The sequence below is a fragment of the Lepidochelys kempii genome, chromosome 18, assembly GCF_965140265.1.
Source record: "Lepidochelys kempii isolate rLepKem1 chromosome 18, rLepKem1.hap2, whole genome shotgun sequence".
Lineage (NCBI taxonomy): Eukaryota > Metazoa > Chordata > Testudines > Cheloniidae > Lepidochelys > Lepidochelys kempii.
This window is the reverse complement of record NC_133273.1, coordinates 16,487,751-16,503,441: the sequence shown is the minus strand read 5'-3', so window position 1 is coordinate 16,503,441 and position 15,691 is coordinate 16,487,751. Positions and strand designations below refer to the sequence as shown.

The following is a 15,691-nucleotide window of genomic DNA, read 5'->3' as shown; positions in this document are numbered from 1 at the left end:
GAATCGGATAATTTTTGGCACCAAAGGCAGAAGAACTGGTCTACGAGTCAAAACATGAGCCACACTTGGCTGCTGTCCCCCCAAAGTATTTTTGGTCATGTGTTTCATCGGGCAGAGCCACAAAGGCAGCCTAAAGCTTATCAGGCAACGTGTGACCCCACTTGCAAAAACACCAAAATGTTGCCTATGCAAAACAGGAAGAGCCTCCCACGTATTTTAGAAACTTGGTTGAAAACTTGACCCTGCTCAGAAGTAGTTTGGGTTCTCAGCAAAATGCTCAGTTCTCTACCATTGCATCATGCCGAAGAGAGCCAAATGTTATTCTCTTGCCTTTTGGGAGGCACGTCCAACTGGAGAGACAGAAGTCAGAGAATTAAATGGCTCTGGAATGGACTTGAGCGTCGTCATCCAGGCAGTTAATGGTTCCAATCTAGTTCGGGTGCGTGAAGGCTAGAACTCACCACCCCACGATGTCCCAGGGGCCGATGTGAAAATCGATTGACGTTCTCAGCCCTCCTTCCCCACTGGATAGGTGTCCGCAGTACAGCAATTTAGCAGAGAGGCCAAGGATCAAAAGGGCGTGGAGAGTGGAGGAGTCTCTCCCCCGAGAAGACTCTCAGCCTCATCTGTCTCTCAGTTCACCAGGCCCCAAACCAATATCCACAGTCACGTGGACCTGATGCCATCTCCTCCTTCCCACCAGCTAGCATGAGGCAAGGTGGGATGGCTTCACGCAGTAGCCTAACGTGGATGGGCACTTCTCCTGCAATCACCACATGGGGTAATTATGGAATGGGTGCAGATGGTTCAATCAATGCAGGCTTCAATGGGGACAGCAGGAGGGTAGCGGAGAGTTCTCCCATCCCGCTACCCGCCATTCCCAAGATTTCTCTGCAATGGAGAGAAGAGAGTATCCCAGGAAGAACAAACGTAAGGCAATTAGTGAGCTCATAAGTGGACAGTGGTTTCTCCGTGGGGTTTGTGCTGCATAGATTCTAGGCTTTTGTTTTCTGCTCCCATCCAAGCTTTCCATACAGAACAAGCTCCCTGCCCCCAAAGTAACACTTCCCCCACTTTGCTGGTCAAGCCAGATTTGGGAAAACAAAATTCATGATTCAGAGAAGGCATTTCCAGGATGTACCAAGGTATCAGGCAAACCACAGCCCCAAGTCAAACTTGTAAAGCAAGAAATAGTAGCAAAAAAGCATTTAGGCCAAACTCTCTGCTGGTGACACTCCACTGAGTTCCTTGCAGTTACATCCACAGAGAGTTTGGCCCTTTATAAGACAAAACAGGATTTTTATCTACTTTTCGTCAGGTGAGAAACCCAGCCCTCGAAAAAGATAGTCTTGCAATTAAGGCACTTGACTGAGACTCGGAACAGTTGGTTTCTAATCCCAGCTCTGACACAGACCTCGTTTGTGACCTTGGGCGAGTCTCTCAGTTCCCTATCTGTAAAATGAAAACAACACTCTCTTTGTCTGGCCTATTCAGACTGTAAACTCTCTGAAGCTGGGACTGGGTCTTACCAAGCATACGTATATTTTGTTCTCGGATGGGACCTTTAGGTGCTAACATACTAAGCTGCCATGACAATTGCTTTTTTAGATGTTTTCTCAAGATTTCTTGAATTCCTCTTTCAGCCCCTTCTTTCCTCCTCATTCTATCTATACTCTTGCAAAGAAACAGTATCTCCTCCGTAACAGAGCTTGATTTGAACCCTGCAGTGTGTATATGTAATTCATATGACAGAATCCTAAATTCTGTCTCTTTGGTGATAGATTTAATCAGTCAAATACCAGGTGGAGAGGACTTTTACAGCTTTTTGCAGGGAGGAAGGGGGAACAACCTATAAAATCCAGTGTCTAGCTAACAATAACAGTGTCCTACAGAAGTGTTAATAGGGACATCACTATGGGAGAGAGATGCACTCTAGCAAGATTTTATTACCCAGAAGCATTTTCTATTGCATGCAGCAAACCTAGATAAGATCTGTTCCCATAAAATGTGACCTATTTACCAAGTTAATAGGGTCTCTATTAGGTGCTTTTAACAGATGTGTGTTACCGCTGTGGCCCAAGGCCAGCTGCATCTCAGGAAACTTTCAAAATACTGTTTCCCCTTGTTTAAAGTTATTTACAGAGAGCTGACTGATTCTGTAAATGGATCCTTGCTTTTCTCAGAAGTGATTCTAAATATTTGGATGCTTCAAAAGGCCAGAGACACGGCTCTAAGCACGCACCACAGTTCCCACATGAGAACAGAGGAGGCCTAGCACAGCCCAGGGTCTCTCCGACTTGCCAAGTAGCTTCCATCACATCATGCCTGATATAAGAGGCTAGTTCTGTTAAGAGCCAGTATTGAGTTTTAGAAGATTGGGTATCAAAACCCTAATTAGCATCCAGTCCTTCCTTTGAACAAATAAGACAGAGTTGTGATTAAGTGAAAGGTGAAGGTAGAGGTGAAAACAGGGCTAGCTTTTACGGTATTTTTAGAACATCTTTTAATCGGGACTGCAATATGCAAATATCCTCTATGGAAATCAACACTAAGATGACTGGCTGAGCAACCTCTGATGTCACCATTCCACACCTCCCACCCTAACATTTTCTATAGCTGTCCTTCAACCCAAATTAAGTTTTACAAACCTGTGAAAGTTTAATAAACAAAATCTTTCCCAAAGTGCCCCATTGTTCCCCAAGACCCTGGTCTCTACTGGCTTTCTGTGCAAATGTCATAAAATAGGAATGCTTGGCTTGTTGCCAGGTCCCTGTGAAAAGGCTCCACTTCTCATAACCCACATGAGCCAGTCCCTGAAAGGGTAATTCAGCACTAAGTAACCCATGGATGTGTGCACAGTCACCTTGTCATCTGTATTCCCCTAGCACCTAGATACCCTAACAGAGATCAGGATCACATTGGGCAAAACACCATACAGACCCAGAATAAGATAACTCATGAGAAACTTGTATCTTATCTCCTCCTTAATCCGAGTATGAGGGTCACTGCTGCATTTCTTCAGCTAAAGTTGCAAGACCCTTTCCGTTCTATGCTGAATCAAATATTTATGTATAGCTATTATTAAATGTATTTTGTTAGCACTGCTAAAGTACACAGAGCTTGAGACAGCCTCAGTTAATAAAAGGTTCAGTACTCACAGATCCATGTCAAAAATAAAGACTGCTCAAGAAAACAAGCTTCTCCTGATACTGGAAGAAGAGGGGCTTGCAATATCCAAGTGTGGCAACATGTTATACTGACTAGCTGAAAACTATCTGAAGAGAGGGGAGGAAGGAAAAGAACAGAGATGGGGCCATGGAAGATTCTTTTTGTATTTGTCTCCATTCAGATTTTTCACTGATTTGGAAAGAACTAACCTGACTCACTCAGAAGTTACCGGATTTCCCAAATAAGTACAAAGAAGATAAAGAGGGTATCACTCCATTTCCAACCCGACACAGAGCAATTGCTGCAGGGACAGAAGCAAATAATCCAGGCTGCATAGAGTGAGAGGAAGACGTGGGAAGAGACATTCAAGGGATGGGGACAGAGGCTGCTGCATCTTTTGTGGGAGGGCTTCTGAGGAAGAGACTTACCTGGAGATCCATGAACATGTGGATCACTCAGTTTGGGGGCTGGTCAGCCAGAGCTACAGCTAACCTCTCTCCTCGGCCCACGTCCCCTCTCTCACGAAGGGAGCTGCCTTTTCCCATATTCTTGGAGAACCTGAAGGTGGAAGGCTAGCTCGCTGTCTGAAGAGGTACTTTCTGCTCCTGACCTTCAGACACGTTTGGTTCTTTGAAGAACAAGGTGGGCAACATGATTGGTTGGAATTCAGATAACCTAATGCCACTCATTCTGTCCACTGATCTATGCTTTATAGTTCCAATTCCGGAAAACAAACTTGCATGGCGTCAGTTTCAATGGGACACAAGCATGCCCAGAACTGCTTTCCTGACTCATGAAATGTGTGCAAGAGATGATACCATACATCGTGCACATGACCCCATGTGTGTGACAAAGGCAGCATTTGAAGGCAGTCACTAGAAATGAGAAGGGGGCTCAGGCGGGAAGATTTTAGATGATAGTACATTGTCAAAGGTAAGATAATCAGGGAGAAAGATTTTTTTTCCATCGCTTAAGCATCTGAAGCTTCATATATGACACCTGGCTCGCAAAAATCAAATGCACAAACTTAGAGGCACTTTCTTGGAAACATTGAAGCGTCACAGGCTTTGCTGATTGCATACTTTGTGTGCGAGGTTGGTTCAGAATTTCCACTGAATCAAAATGTGTCAGTGGGTTGTGGCCACACAATCGATAAATATTAAGACTTCAAGGCAAACTTCATGTTCTGTGCTTGACACACATCTCGCCGGCTGTGGGCGAGGGACATTGGACTTGGATTGAGCTACCCACAATTTGTTTTTTTAATTCAATATTTATCTTGTGGTCACACCTACCGACCACCCAGCTCAAGACTCCATTGGGCTACAAATAGTAACCAACCATCCCAGTTCCCAAAAAGTAGTGGGAAAGCACCTGTACCCTTAGCACATACAGTAACTGCCCCCCCAGTGTCAAGTCATCATGGATCAGGCTAAATGGCAACACAAGGGTCTTCTTCCTCTAGAAAAATGTTCCAGGTACTCCCCTGAAATCCCAAATCACCCCTCCCCTGAAATCCCAGATCACCTCCCTTTGCTGCCCCCCTCCCCACACACCTGCAAGAACAAGGGACATATAGACTTCCTTATACAGGAGATCTGGGAAGCTTTGGCTAGCAGTGGCTATTTTGGAGGAGGTCACTGGCGTTTTAACCATTCCATCATAGCATGTGCCAGGAGCAGAACAGAAGGGGTTGCAGATTTAAGGGCAGTTTGCATCATCATCAGTGGTCGTGTTGCTCAGGATAGCGCCGAATGGAGCCCCGGCAAGGCACTGGAATGGCAGACGTGTGTGGGCAGAGTGCTGGAAAGGAAAGCTTGTGCAGGCAGATGCTGCTTCTCACACACTATACCTGACTCTACCGAGATGCCGTCAGTGGCTCACTTTGAAAACGGACAAAAACATTGAGTCAAAAAAATAAATTAAAAGAAAAAAGGCATTAACACCACACAGACAAACCCAGTCTTATGCTTCTTCTCTCCCAGCGATCAGCTTGTTCAAGGCAGCTCTGTGTGACTAACTCTATTTTCCATTCTAATTAGAAAGACTTCCTGTCTCTTATTAACTCAACAGCTTCTGATTGCAAAGATTACCTGCAGCATAAGCAATTAAAGTCTGATGCTGAAACTGTCTACCCTGCTGAAAAGTTAACCACGTTCCTTCCCATGGCCCCCCACATTACTGCCCAGCTTGTTGTAGATCAGCATGAATGGGGATATTTTGGGTTCCAGCATCAGAGAGAGGAATCGGGGGGGGGGGGTGAGGGCGGGATGGAGGAAGGGCGCTGGAGCGAGATTATACTTTTGGGAAACAACAAGTGTGAAAACTCACTTGAAATATTCAAAACACTATTAAAACCTGCAAGTGGCTACCAAGAGTCAGGGCATTGGGGGAGGGGATACAGTACCTCCAACAAACAAGTTACGCTCACATCCTGTAACACAGCAATACCTTGCCAGATGGGGAAAAAATATCTAACCAATACAGTGCAGCATAGGGTTACTTTAAACCAAGTATATGGTAATGACTTGTAAACCTAAATTAACAGCCACTGAAAAAACTACAAACGACTAAAATAACGTCAGAGAAGATGCCTGCATGGGGGCAGGGACACCGTTTCATTCTCGGTAAGGCTCCAGGTAGGTATGGCCCAGGAGGGGTTAAAGCTACCCCTGGAACACACAAACTGCTCCTTTTAACCTCATGGACTCGGGGGTCAACTCTATTCTTTGCATTATCGGATAGCTAATAAGACAGAAAATATCACAATGCCACTATGTAAATCCATAGTACGGTCACACCTTGAATACTGCATGCAGTTCTGGTCACCTCGCAGAGAAGGGCAACAAAAATTATTAAGGGTATGGAACAGCTTCCATGTGAGCAGAGATTAAAAACCAGAGACTATTCAGCTTGGAAAAGAGAGGACTAAGGGGGGGAATATTATAGAAGTCTATAAAATCATGCATGGTGTGGAGAAAGTGAAGAAGAAGAAGTGTTATTTACCTCTTCACATAACACAAGAAACAGGGGCTCACCGAATGATTATTAATAGGCAGCAGGTTTAAAACAAAAAGGAAGTACTTCACAGAATGCAGTCAACCTGTGGAATGTCCTGAAGGTCAAAACTATAACTGGATTAAAAAAAGAATTCGATAAATTCATGCAGAACTGGTCCACCGATGGCTATTAGCTAAGATGGTAAGAGACGGAATCCTGTGCTCTCAGTGTCTCTAGGCCTCTGACTGCCAGATGCTGGGACTGGATCACTTGATGATTGCCCTCTTCTGGTCATTCCCTTTGAAGCATTTGGCACTGGCCACTGTCAGAAGACATGAGACTGGGCTAGATGGACCTCTGGTGTGACCCAGTAGGGCCGTTCTTATGTTTATCTTCATTGCAACTTTTACATCAGTGGAGTCCCACCAGGCACAAATGGAACGTGATCCACTGTTTCCTGGAAGGCCACATTCCAAAGCCAAATCACCATACTCATACGCTTCGTTTCTGTAATGGCTTTGGGCCCAAAGGTCCCCAAAGGACTTAAGGTTATGTACACATGATTGTGCAGAAACGCAGCCAACACTAGGGTTGAGGGGGTCTGCACGTCAATGAGAGACGCTGACCCAGTTTTCAAGGGCAAAGCCCTATTTTTAATGGAAGTTGCCTTGGGATCTTGTCCATGCAGAGCAGACAGCACCTGGGCTTTCGCAGGTCTCATTCAAAAGGCCTACACAACATGAATGTTACTCAAGTTTATCCTGGAACAATGAAGGGATCAATCAGTCCTGCCAGGATTGAATGCTGTGCTGCTCGAGTGCTGAGGGATTCAAAGCGGACACTCAGAGGACTAGCTTGTCTCTTGCACTTCAAGCCCTCAGTGATCAGCATTTGCACCTGAACACAGAACCCTGCCGGTGCTCTATTATGTACGCTCAACAGGGATCAACAAGTTGGGGGTTGTTCGCACACAGGGCCTATGATCCAAAGCTTGTGGAAGTCGGTGGAAAGACTCCCATTGGCTTGAACAAGATTGGGATCAGGCCCACGTACAGATACCTGTATGCAGCAGGCAGATGCCCCTCCCCCTCGCCCATTTGCATAAGCATTCATCAGGGATTTGCCCACTTAATCAAGTGTCTGCAAGAGTGCATGTCTCAAAATTAGGCCAGTGCCTATAGTTGCCCCGGTGCAACCATCCCCTGCCCCCATTTTCATACCTGACGGAGAGAGTGAAGTCTCCTGGATTGCTTTTACTAGGCCGGGCCAGAAAACTCCCATGGACGCCTCTTGTCAGGAGCAACTTCTCTGCTTCTATTCCATTGATGTTGGGGTGAAACCACCTACAACAAAAATGTGGGGTGTGAAAACAAATATACATTAGGTACCATCCAGTCATCAACATCTCCTCCACTGGGGTGTTCATATTGGCTTCTGTTCACTGACCCGGCCAGGTGGGAGAACTTGGGACCCACTTGAAAGCAGTGGGTCTTTCCATCCCACTCGGTTACAATTCTCACATATACAAGCTTCCCTGCCACCGTCCTAGGGCCCCAAGAACAGTCCTTTGCAGACATTTGCATTTCAACAGCTCTGCCCGAACTCTTCTCCCCTCAATTAGTTTGGGTGGGATCTCAGCACGGCAGTTCCCATCCCTATCCTCTCCCTATGGGCGCAGACACAGAAGACTGGAAATATATGGGTTAGTGGGGGGACGGACGGTGTTATTTGGAAGTTAGAAAGACCTAAAAAAGCATCTCTACTGTCAATAACCAGCAGGAAGCTGAAGGAAATGAACCCAAGTGCTTAGAAGAAGGTAGTAGGGTTCTGAAGATTGGGTATGTGTGTGTGTGTGTGGGGGGCAATCACACACACACACACGCTCTGCCCCAGGGTGGGCCAACCTGTGGTTCCAGAGCCAATGTGGCTCTTCAGAAGTGAATATGCGGCTCCTTGTACAGGCACCGACTTCGGGGCTGGAGCTACAGGCTCCAACTTTCCAATGTGCCAAGGGGGTGCTCACTGCTCAACCCCCGGCTCTGCCCCCACTCCACCCCCGCCCCTGAGCCTGCCGTGCCCTCGCTCCTCCCCCCCAGAGCCTCCTGCATGCCATGAAACAGCTAATCGGGAGGGAGGGAGGGGGAAGGCGCTGAATGGCAGGGCTGCCAGTGGACGGGAGGCTGCTGACATATTCCTGTGGCTCTTTGGCAACGTACATTGGTAAATTCTGGCTCCTTCTCAAGGGCAGGTGGGCCACCCCTTCTCTATACACTTACACCAATAGCAAATGAAAAATTAAACCACACTCCTATGCCACTCCCCCAGCAACAAGAGGGATTTTTCTCTTTTCCATCAGCACAAGCTGCTGTAAACGGTTCTAGGTTTAGTCCTAACTCATGGGGGCCCTATGAAAGCAATTAACAAGCAGGCCAAAAAGACTACTGCCTTCAGTCAGTTTGGCCCAACATATGACACAGGCCCGTTTGTGGTATTTATTTAAGGGTTTGTGTGGGTGTCTTTTAAGACAGAAAAAAAAAAAAAAAAAAAAAAAAGGCAAAAAAAGGCAAAAAACCCCCAAACCAAAATAGCACAAAGAGACCAAAAGCTCTAATGCTACCTCATAGCCATGGGTCTTAAGTCTGAAGCCCAGGATCGCACCTTCAGAGTTTTCTACTCTGATTCTGCTGCCGAAGTGGTAGCGGTTTGAGAGAGGGTAGGACCCTCCCCATCTGGGTCTGCTGCCTGATCAGGGCAGGAGGAGAGGGGGACTCTCCTGTGATTTACTAAGGCTGCACAGAGCCCTCATAAAAGGAGGGGATTTTTAAAGGAAAAAAGGCTAGCGCTAACTAGGCCAACGAGTAGAGTTGCCCCCACTGATCCCTGTTTTGAGAGAGCTGTCCCAGATGAAATGGCTCGGAGGTCCCAGTTGTTTGCACCCCAGATTCAGCAACCCTACCTGTGAGCCTAGTCTAGGCCCTGTGTTTATTAACAGCATTAACCACGTGGTGGGTGGACACAAGTCACATTTAGGCCTGGGCTGGCCACAAGTTTTGTCAGAGCTGCAGCGGGGACAGTGAACCCAATTTTCCAGGCCACAATAACAGTCTGATACTCTCTAGGTACAGGTGTAACTCAAGAGGCACAATTCGCGTTACAGCTGCTGTCAGGGACTGAACAGGCCAAGGAGACAGAGCTACTGTTACACCACGAGGTGGTTCCTCCAGGCCAGGGTTGAGACACATTGGCAGGACATTATGGGTGAAGCTTGTCCTGCCATCGCCTGTGCTAGGGAGCCACCGAGGGCCTAATTTTAAACACCTCTTTTAAAAAGTGTGAGTGTAACCCATTGGCAAGTGTGTCCCCCGCGAGGCACAACCCCCAGAGGATACCGGTTTGTTAAAGCAGCCACTTGGGAGTCTTGATTTTTAGCTCAAGCTATAGCGACTCATAATTTCAGCTCTGGAGTTCCCTGGTTCAACCCCGGGAGTGTTGGCCAAGATGACAGCCATCCCACGAGCATTGCTTTAAAAAAAACAAAAACAAAACAAAAAAAACTTTAAAAGCACGGAGAAACTAGCCGAATCCTCAGCATCATATTATAAAGAAAGCCGAGAACACAGCAAGATCAGGGAAGCTGCTTTGAGTGCTATTCTGTAGTACCATGGCTGTTAGTGTATATAGATCGTAGGGAGTACCAGTAAAGAAGGGTTGGTAAAAAGGAGACTACTTATGCATAGGTGACAACGTTTTGTCATCATTTAGATTAATTTTAATTTCATCTCAGGATCAGAGTGTCAAGTCATCTACTGACCTCAATTCATGGTCTCAGTCAGTACCAAAATCCCTTGATGGAGCTACAAGACACTGGTGCTTCCCCCAGCCCAGCACAAGTTAAAGCCTTGTCTACGCTAGGGCAAAGATTTTTCCGGAAGTGACCGTTTTTGGGTGCTCGGTTTGACACTCCTTAAGTGGGGCTTGATTTTCTGAACGCACTGAACCTGCTTTTTGAAAAATGAGGCCCCTTTAAAAGCATCTCAAGTTGCACATCTAAAAACTGAAGCACCAAAATCATTAGTCGCTTTTTAATATCTTGACCTAGAGTATTAGTACGTTAGTTAAAAGGTCTTCGTTAGCAAGCGCTAATACACCTTTAAGCAGGTGATCTGCTGTAGTATTCCTTGCATTCATCTTAATTAACAGCTAACTGCATAGTAATGTGAAGTGGCATTCTTTAAGGGGTTGCTGTCGCAATAGACAACAAGAGCAAATACAGAGTTAGGAACTGAGCAGTCAATCAATCACACACCTCATTTGGAGCCAGAAGTACACAATCAGGCAGCAGAGACAAAAAAGCAACTACTATACACAGCACAGTACTGTGTTAAACGTAAACTAGCAAAAAAAATAAAGGAAAAGTTAAAAAAAAAAAAGATTTGACAAGTTAAGGAAATGGTTTCTGTGCTTGTTTTGTTTAAATTAAGCGAGTTAAAAGCAGCATTTTTCTTCTGCATAGTAACGTTTCACAGCTGTATTAAGTCAATGTTCAGTCGTAAACTTTTCAGAGAACCAGAAGGGTTTGTTCAGAGTTAAAAACGTTCCAGAGTTACAAACAATCTCCGTTCCCAAGGTGTTTATAACTCTAAAATTCTCCTGCATGGCGCTCAGACTCCCCTTCCAAGGGCCACGGACAATCTTGGAAGAGACCTCACTTGGGCAGAGAGATTTGCATTACTACTCTAAAGAGAGTGACTCTAAAACGCAAGACCCTCATTCTCAAATCAACCATTTAAAGTGAAACTGGGGCCTTCACAAGAGGAGCAAACCTGGGCACATTTAATCAGTTAGCGCCCTACATATAAATGAAGCCAGATAAACCTCACAAACCTCCTGTCTGGCAAGAAATCATCATCATCATCATCTCCACTTCACAGATGGGAAAAGTGAAGGACAGAGAAATGTCTTGCCCCGTGTTTGTGTGCAAGAGACTCTCATACACAAACAAGAGAAAATTAAAATAAATGTAGCATTTGCTCTACACTTAGGGCTATTTCCCCCCCACCCCCCACCCCGGACTGAAAGGCTCTTTTGGAAAGGGGCGGGGGGAAGAGTTATATCGTAACTGGTCCAAAAACGCAATTTGAAAACAGGACGTGGAGGGCAGAATCTGAACAGTTTTAGAACCTCATACTTCTGAGACCGCAAGCAGCGACTCCCCTTGTGCAGAAGCCAAATACTTAGTATTCTATAAAGCTGCTACAGCCGGAACAACAAATGGCTCTAATGGAGTTTAATGGAGCTCGGGGACCAGGCAAAGTTGCGAAATGTCATGGATAATGTTTTAGCTGAGTGCTTAATGACAAAGACGGGCTGTGAGGGTTGGGCATGATTTTTCTTCTGTCTCGCTAAATGCATCACAGGAAACTCTGGGCTACATGTCTTTATATGCATTAAACAATCCTTACCAGGGCAGACACCCAGGTACCTCAATGTGTTCTGAGACCATCCTGGTATCCAGGAGATCAGAACTTCACATGCGTATCCCAATGCTGACCTCCGCATTCTCTGATGTGTGGTCACACTGCCAGCTTCTCATGTTTCATGACCACACACATGCCTACAAAGGTTTCCATCCCACGATTAATATTGAAATGCTAGCAGTCTCTTGGCTACAGCCATATTTTTGATGTCACAAACCAGGGCAGCTGCATTAAGGTGGCCACTAATGGCAGGAGGAACAGAGGTGCTGCACTTGGGAATGTTCAGGTGCTGGGAGTGGAGGGGGAGCTGGGAAGGGGTCTCATTGTCATGGGGGAATGACAGGATGGTGGCTCAGGGGCAGAGAGATGCCCAGTCTCCTCTAGTTTTCCAGTCTCTTCCTCCACCCTGTATCTCCTTAGCTTCCCTGGGCCCAATGCAATGCTCATTAGCATCTGTTTCTTTGACTACTGATTCTCAGTGCACTATGGCAAAGAAATGTGGGCCTTCCCATGCAGCACCCTGACCCTTGCTCACCCAAAATTTGAACAAGGCAGTCAGGAACAGGGGACGAGGCAGCACCTCAGGGGGTCAGGTTTTGGGCTTGTCAACTTGGGTGACGTCTCTCAAAAGTTAAGCAGAGCCTAAAAGCCAAGATGCTTCCCTAGTCACTCCTACTGCTTGGAAAGAAGTCAATACAAACATCCATGCACACACCCCGCCGTGTTTAGTGAGCACGAAGCATGAAAACCTAGGTGGTCCTCATAAACAGATGCAGGAAAGGCCAACTTCCGAGTTCAGTAGTGGAAGAATCTCTTCCAAACATTACTAGGTTTACAGACCCTCACTGGGTGCTAAGATAAAAAACAAAGCCTCCCCCGCACGTCTCTCCTTCTGAAGGCTATATGCAGAAGGGAACGACTTGCCGAGAACTGCCTTGGGATAGGTCTCTGGCCCAGAAACGCGGCAACTGGAGACTCACAGCACGAAAGCGACTGTTTCAAGTACAGATGGTTACTACAAGGGTATCCCCACTCCGTAGTTCCCTTTCCTGAATGCAAAATCTTTGTGAAGGACTCTCTGAGCATGTATGAATAGCTGTGCAAAAACTGAGGGCTCAGTTCAAATACACATTCCAAACCAAACCTTTGACAGGGCTGAAACAAATGCAGGTGACTTAATTCCCAGCTATCCACTTTTTTTTGGGGGGGGGGGTGCTTGTTTTTAATTTTCAGGTTCAAGGTTGGCCCAAGAAGAATTTGAAAGAAGTATTGAAAGAAAGATGCTTCTAGGGAGATCCCCAGCTTAATCTGACAACACGAGAAGTTATTTTTGGGAAAAGAAACACACGCACTCACACAGATTTGCGATCCTTTGGGAAGGAATGCACAAGATAGAAGTATGACTAGCATAACATTCTCAAAGTAGGTCCATTTCTTTAATGGACATGAATTGCATAAGTGTCCCACTGTAAAATAAAACATGTGATGTAATAAATTGTTTTCACTCTTCTGGAACTGGGTCAGCCTTAAGAGAGACTTACTTTAAATGAAGACAGAGAGATCTAACTATCATCGTTTTTGTATTTGGAGCTGAAATCTACTCCAGGCAAGCCTGCTTTTCTACAAAGAAATGGAAGATTTCCTCCATGGTTCACTCAAACCAAAAATATAAATTAAAATTAAAATAAAAATTAAGAAAAAAACCCCAAGCACTTTTCAGGAATCCAAAGATCAACAATAGAAACTGCCCCAGGAAATTTGTAAAACAAGACAGGAAATGAGACAAGTTAAACACAGCACAAGAGCCAGACTCACAGAAGGAAGTTACTCAGGCCCCTCTGGAGGGAAGAGGGCTATGAAAGCCTGATTCAGTTTGGACAGGAATTGACAGCAAGGCAGAGCTAATGCAGCGAAAGATGCTCTCTGTTTAAATGTAAAGCCAGGCTGACTAATGCTCCAGCCCTCAGTCAAAAGGAGAAAGAGGTTTGACAACCACAAAAATGCCAGAAAGCCCTCTGTGAAAACCTGGAATGACTAACCACCTGGTGAACATGAGACAACCCAGACAACCCACATGACATATGCAACACTTTCCCTTGAGGCAACACAGCTGAGTCTCAACTGCTCTTGTGATGTCAGGATCTTACTAGCTCTTCCTCCTCCCTCGGCTGCGTCTACACTAGCCTTTTTCCTGAGGCCTTCTTCGCACTTGGGACTAGCCCCAATTCAGCTAGCTGTGGACGGCAACCTATGTAGCTGCACACGGTCTGACCCTGAGTCTAGACAAGGGCAAACTGGAGCTTGCAAAACTGAACTAGTTGGGGCTCACCCCAGTTACAGGTAGGAGCAAGCCTTAAATTGGTACAAACCTCAAGATTTACCCTCCTCATAAATGAGGATAAACCCCAGTTAGTTCTATTGCTTCAAACCGGGGCTTAGCCTCATCTACACTAGAAATGCTACAGTGGCACCAATTGAAGACCCTGAGGCCAGGTCTATACTACAAAGTTAGATTGACATAAGCCGCCTTGTGTTCATCTAGTTGGTGCACGTGTTTACACTTAAAATGCGACTCCCACTGACACAAGTTCTCCATTATGCCAACATAGTAAGCCCACCTGCCTGAGCGGCGTCCAGCCTGGTCAATGCACTGAGGTTGACCCGGCATAAATGCAGATACTGCGTTCTCCCTCTCGACCCTATCAGTCCTCCAGCAGCTGCCCCATAATGCCCAACGCTGACTGCTACGGTCACAATTGTGAACTCCACTGCTCCGCGGTCACAGAAACCCCCAGGTGTTGCAAAGAATAGTTTTCCCCCTTTCCAAGACACCTAGTGCAGAACATTTCTTGCAGCCCTAGTGATGGAAAGCAGAAGTGCTAAGACCAAGGCTGCCAGGAAAAAAAAACAAAACAAAACCAAAACAACAACAAAAATGAAATTTACGTCTTGCTCAGAAGGGAAATCTGCCAGCTACATATGCTGGTTCAGCCATGCATGCACATAGCCCTCCCTTGCACACACAATCCTCCCTCAATGCACCAATCATAACATCTACCCCCATGACAGCTAGGATCACAAGCAGAAAGCTGGTAGTCATTGATAAGGGGTTGAGGAAAAAGCATCATGTTTTTTACTTCATGCTCATGAGATTCACCACAATGCATAGGAACCGGCACACGGTTTGTGCCCCACTTAAGCCCCCAGGGTTAAAGCCTATAGATAGGCTGCTGCTTGGCTGAATTCGAATTACACAGTTTCAGGAAGTTATGGAGGGGCCAGACAAAAAGGGGGGAGGAGGGGGAGAAGAGGTCAGAAATCAGACCGTTAATTCCTAACGGCAGATGTTGAAATTTGAGACATCAATGCTCTATAACCGTTAAAACACAAAGTTGTCTATTTTGACACGTGATGTTGACAAAATGAATATCCTTATATCAAACTAAGTTCTCAAACAGCATTTTTATATTTTATTTTTTACTTCGCCTAACTGTCAATTTCAATTATAGATGGAAATATTTTGTCAGCTTGTGTGTGGTGAAATCCACGTTTACTGACATTTACCAGTAAAAATCTACTCCTTCCAAGCCTACCTACAGGGAAATTTGGGGTTGAACGTAAGCTGCTAACAAGTTAAAAGCAGAGTTGCCATGTTTTCACAGGTTAGCTGACTCAAGTTAAAATAACTAAGTTAAAAACATACATTATGTCTTTGCTGAAAAAAATACGAATTCTGGCGCTAACAAAAGACCGAAAAACTTACTTTTATTGAGCTGTGATGTGGCAATAATATATGTTTTAAGTCAGCAAGCGCTCATCTGGAGGGAGGAGAAAAAAACCGGTCAACCCTTGTTTCAAAAAGTTTAAAAGATTACACCGGCCATAAAAACACCTCCCAGACCATTTTCAAATTTCCTGAAACTAAATCATCAAAAACCACATCATCCACAAACAGACTGAGGCTCAAGAATTAGTTTTCATCTCTATATTATTATAAACTGAGTGAATCTGGATATTGGACCTGGAACTTTGTGGGATGAGCCAAA

At 45.5% G+C, this 15,691-nt stretch overlaps 1 protein-coding gene across 9 annotated transcripts in view; it reads right to left on the bottom strand.

Moving 5' to 3' along the window:
* The window catches only part of LOC140900148 (tyrosine-protein phosphatase non-receptor type 11-like), an 83,353-nt gene that overhangs the window by 22,784 nt on the left and 44,878 nt on the right, over nt 1–15,691 (bottom strand). For 7 of the 9 annotated variants that reach the window (XM_073316876.1, XM_073316877.1, XM_073316878.1 and 4 more), the window contains one exon: nt 7,389–7,511. The exons of 1 other annotated variant lie outside the window; for it this stretch is intronic. In XM_073316876.1, coding sequence (XP_073172977.1) covers nt 7,389–7,511 — 123 coding nt within the window. Of the gene's footprint in view, nt 1–7,388; nt 7,512–14,263; nt 14,838–15,691 lie in introns of those variants that run through there. One more of the 9 variants, XM_073316874.1, reaches the window with a different exon arrangement.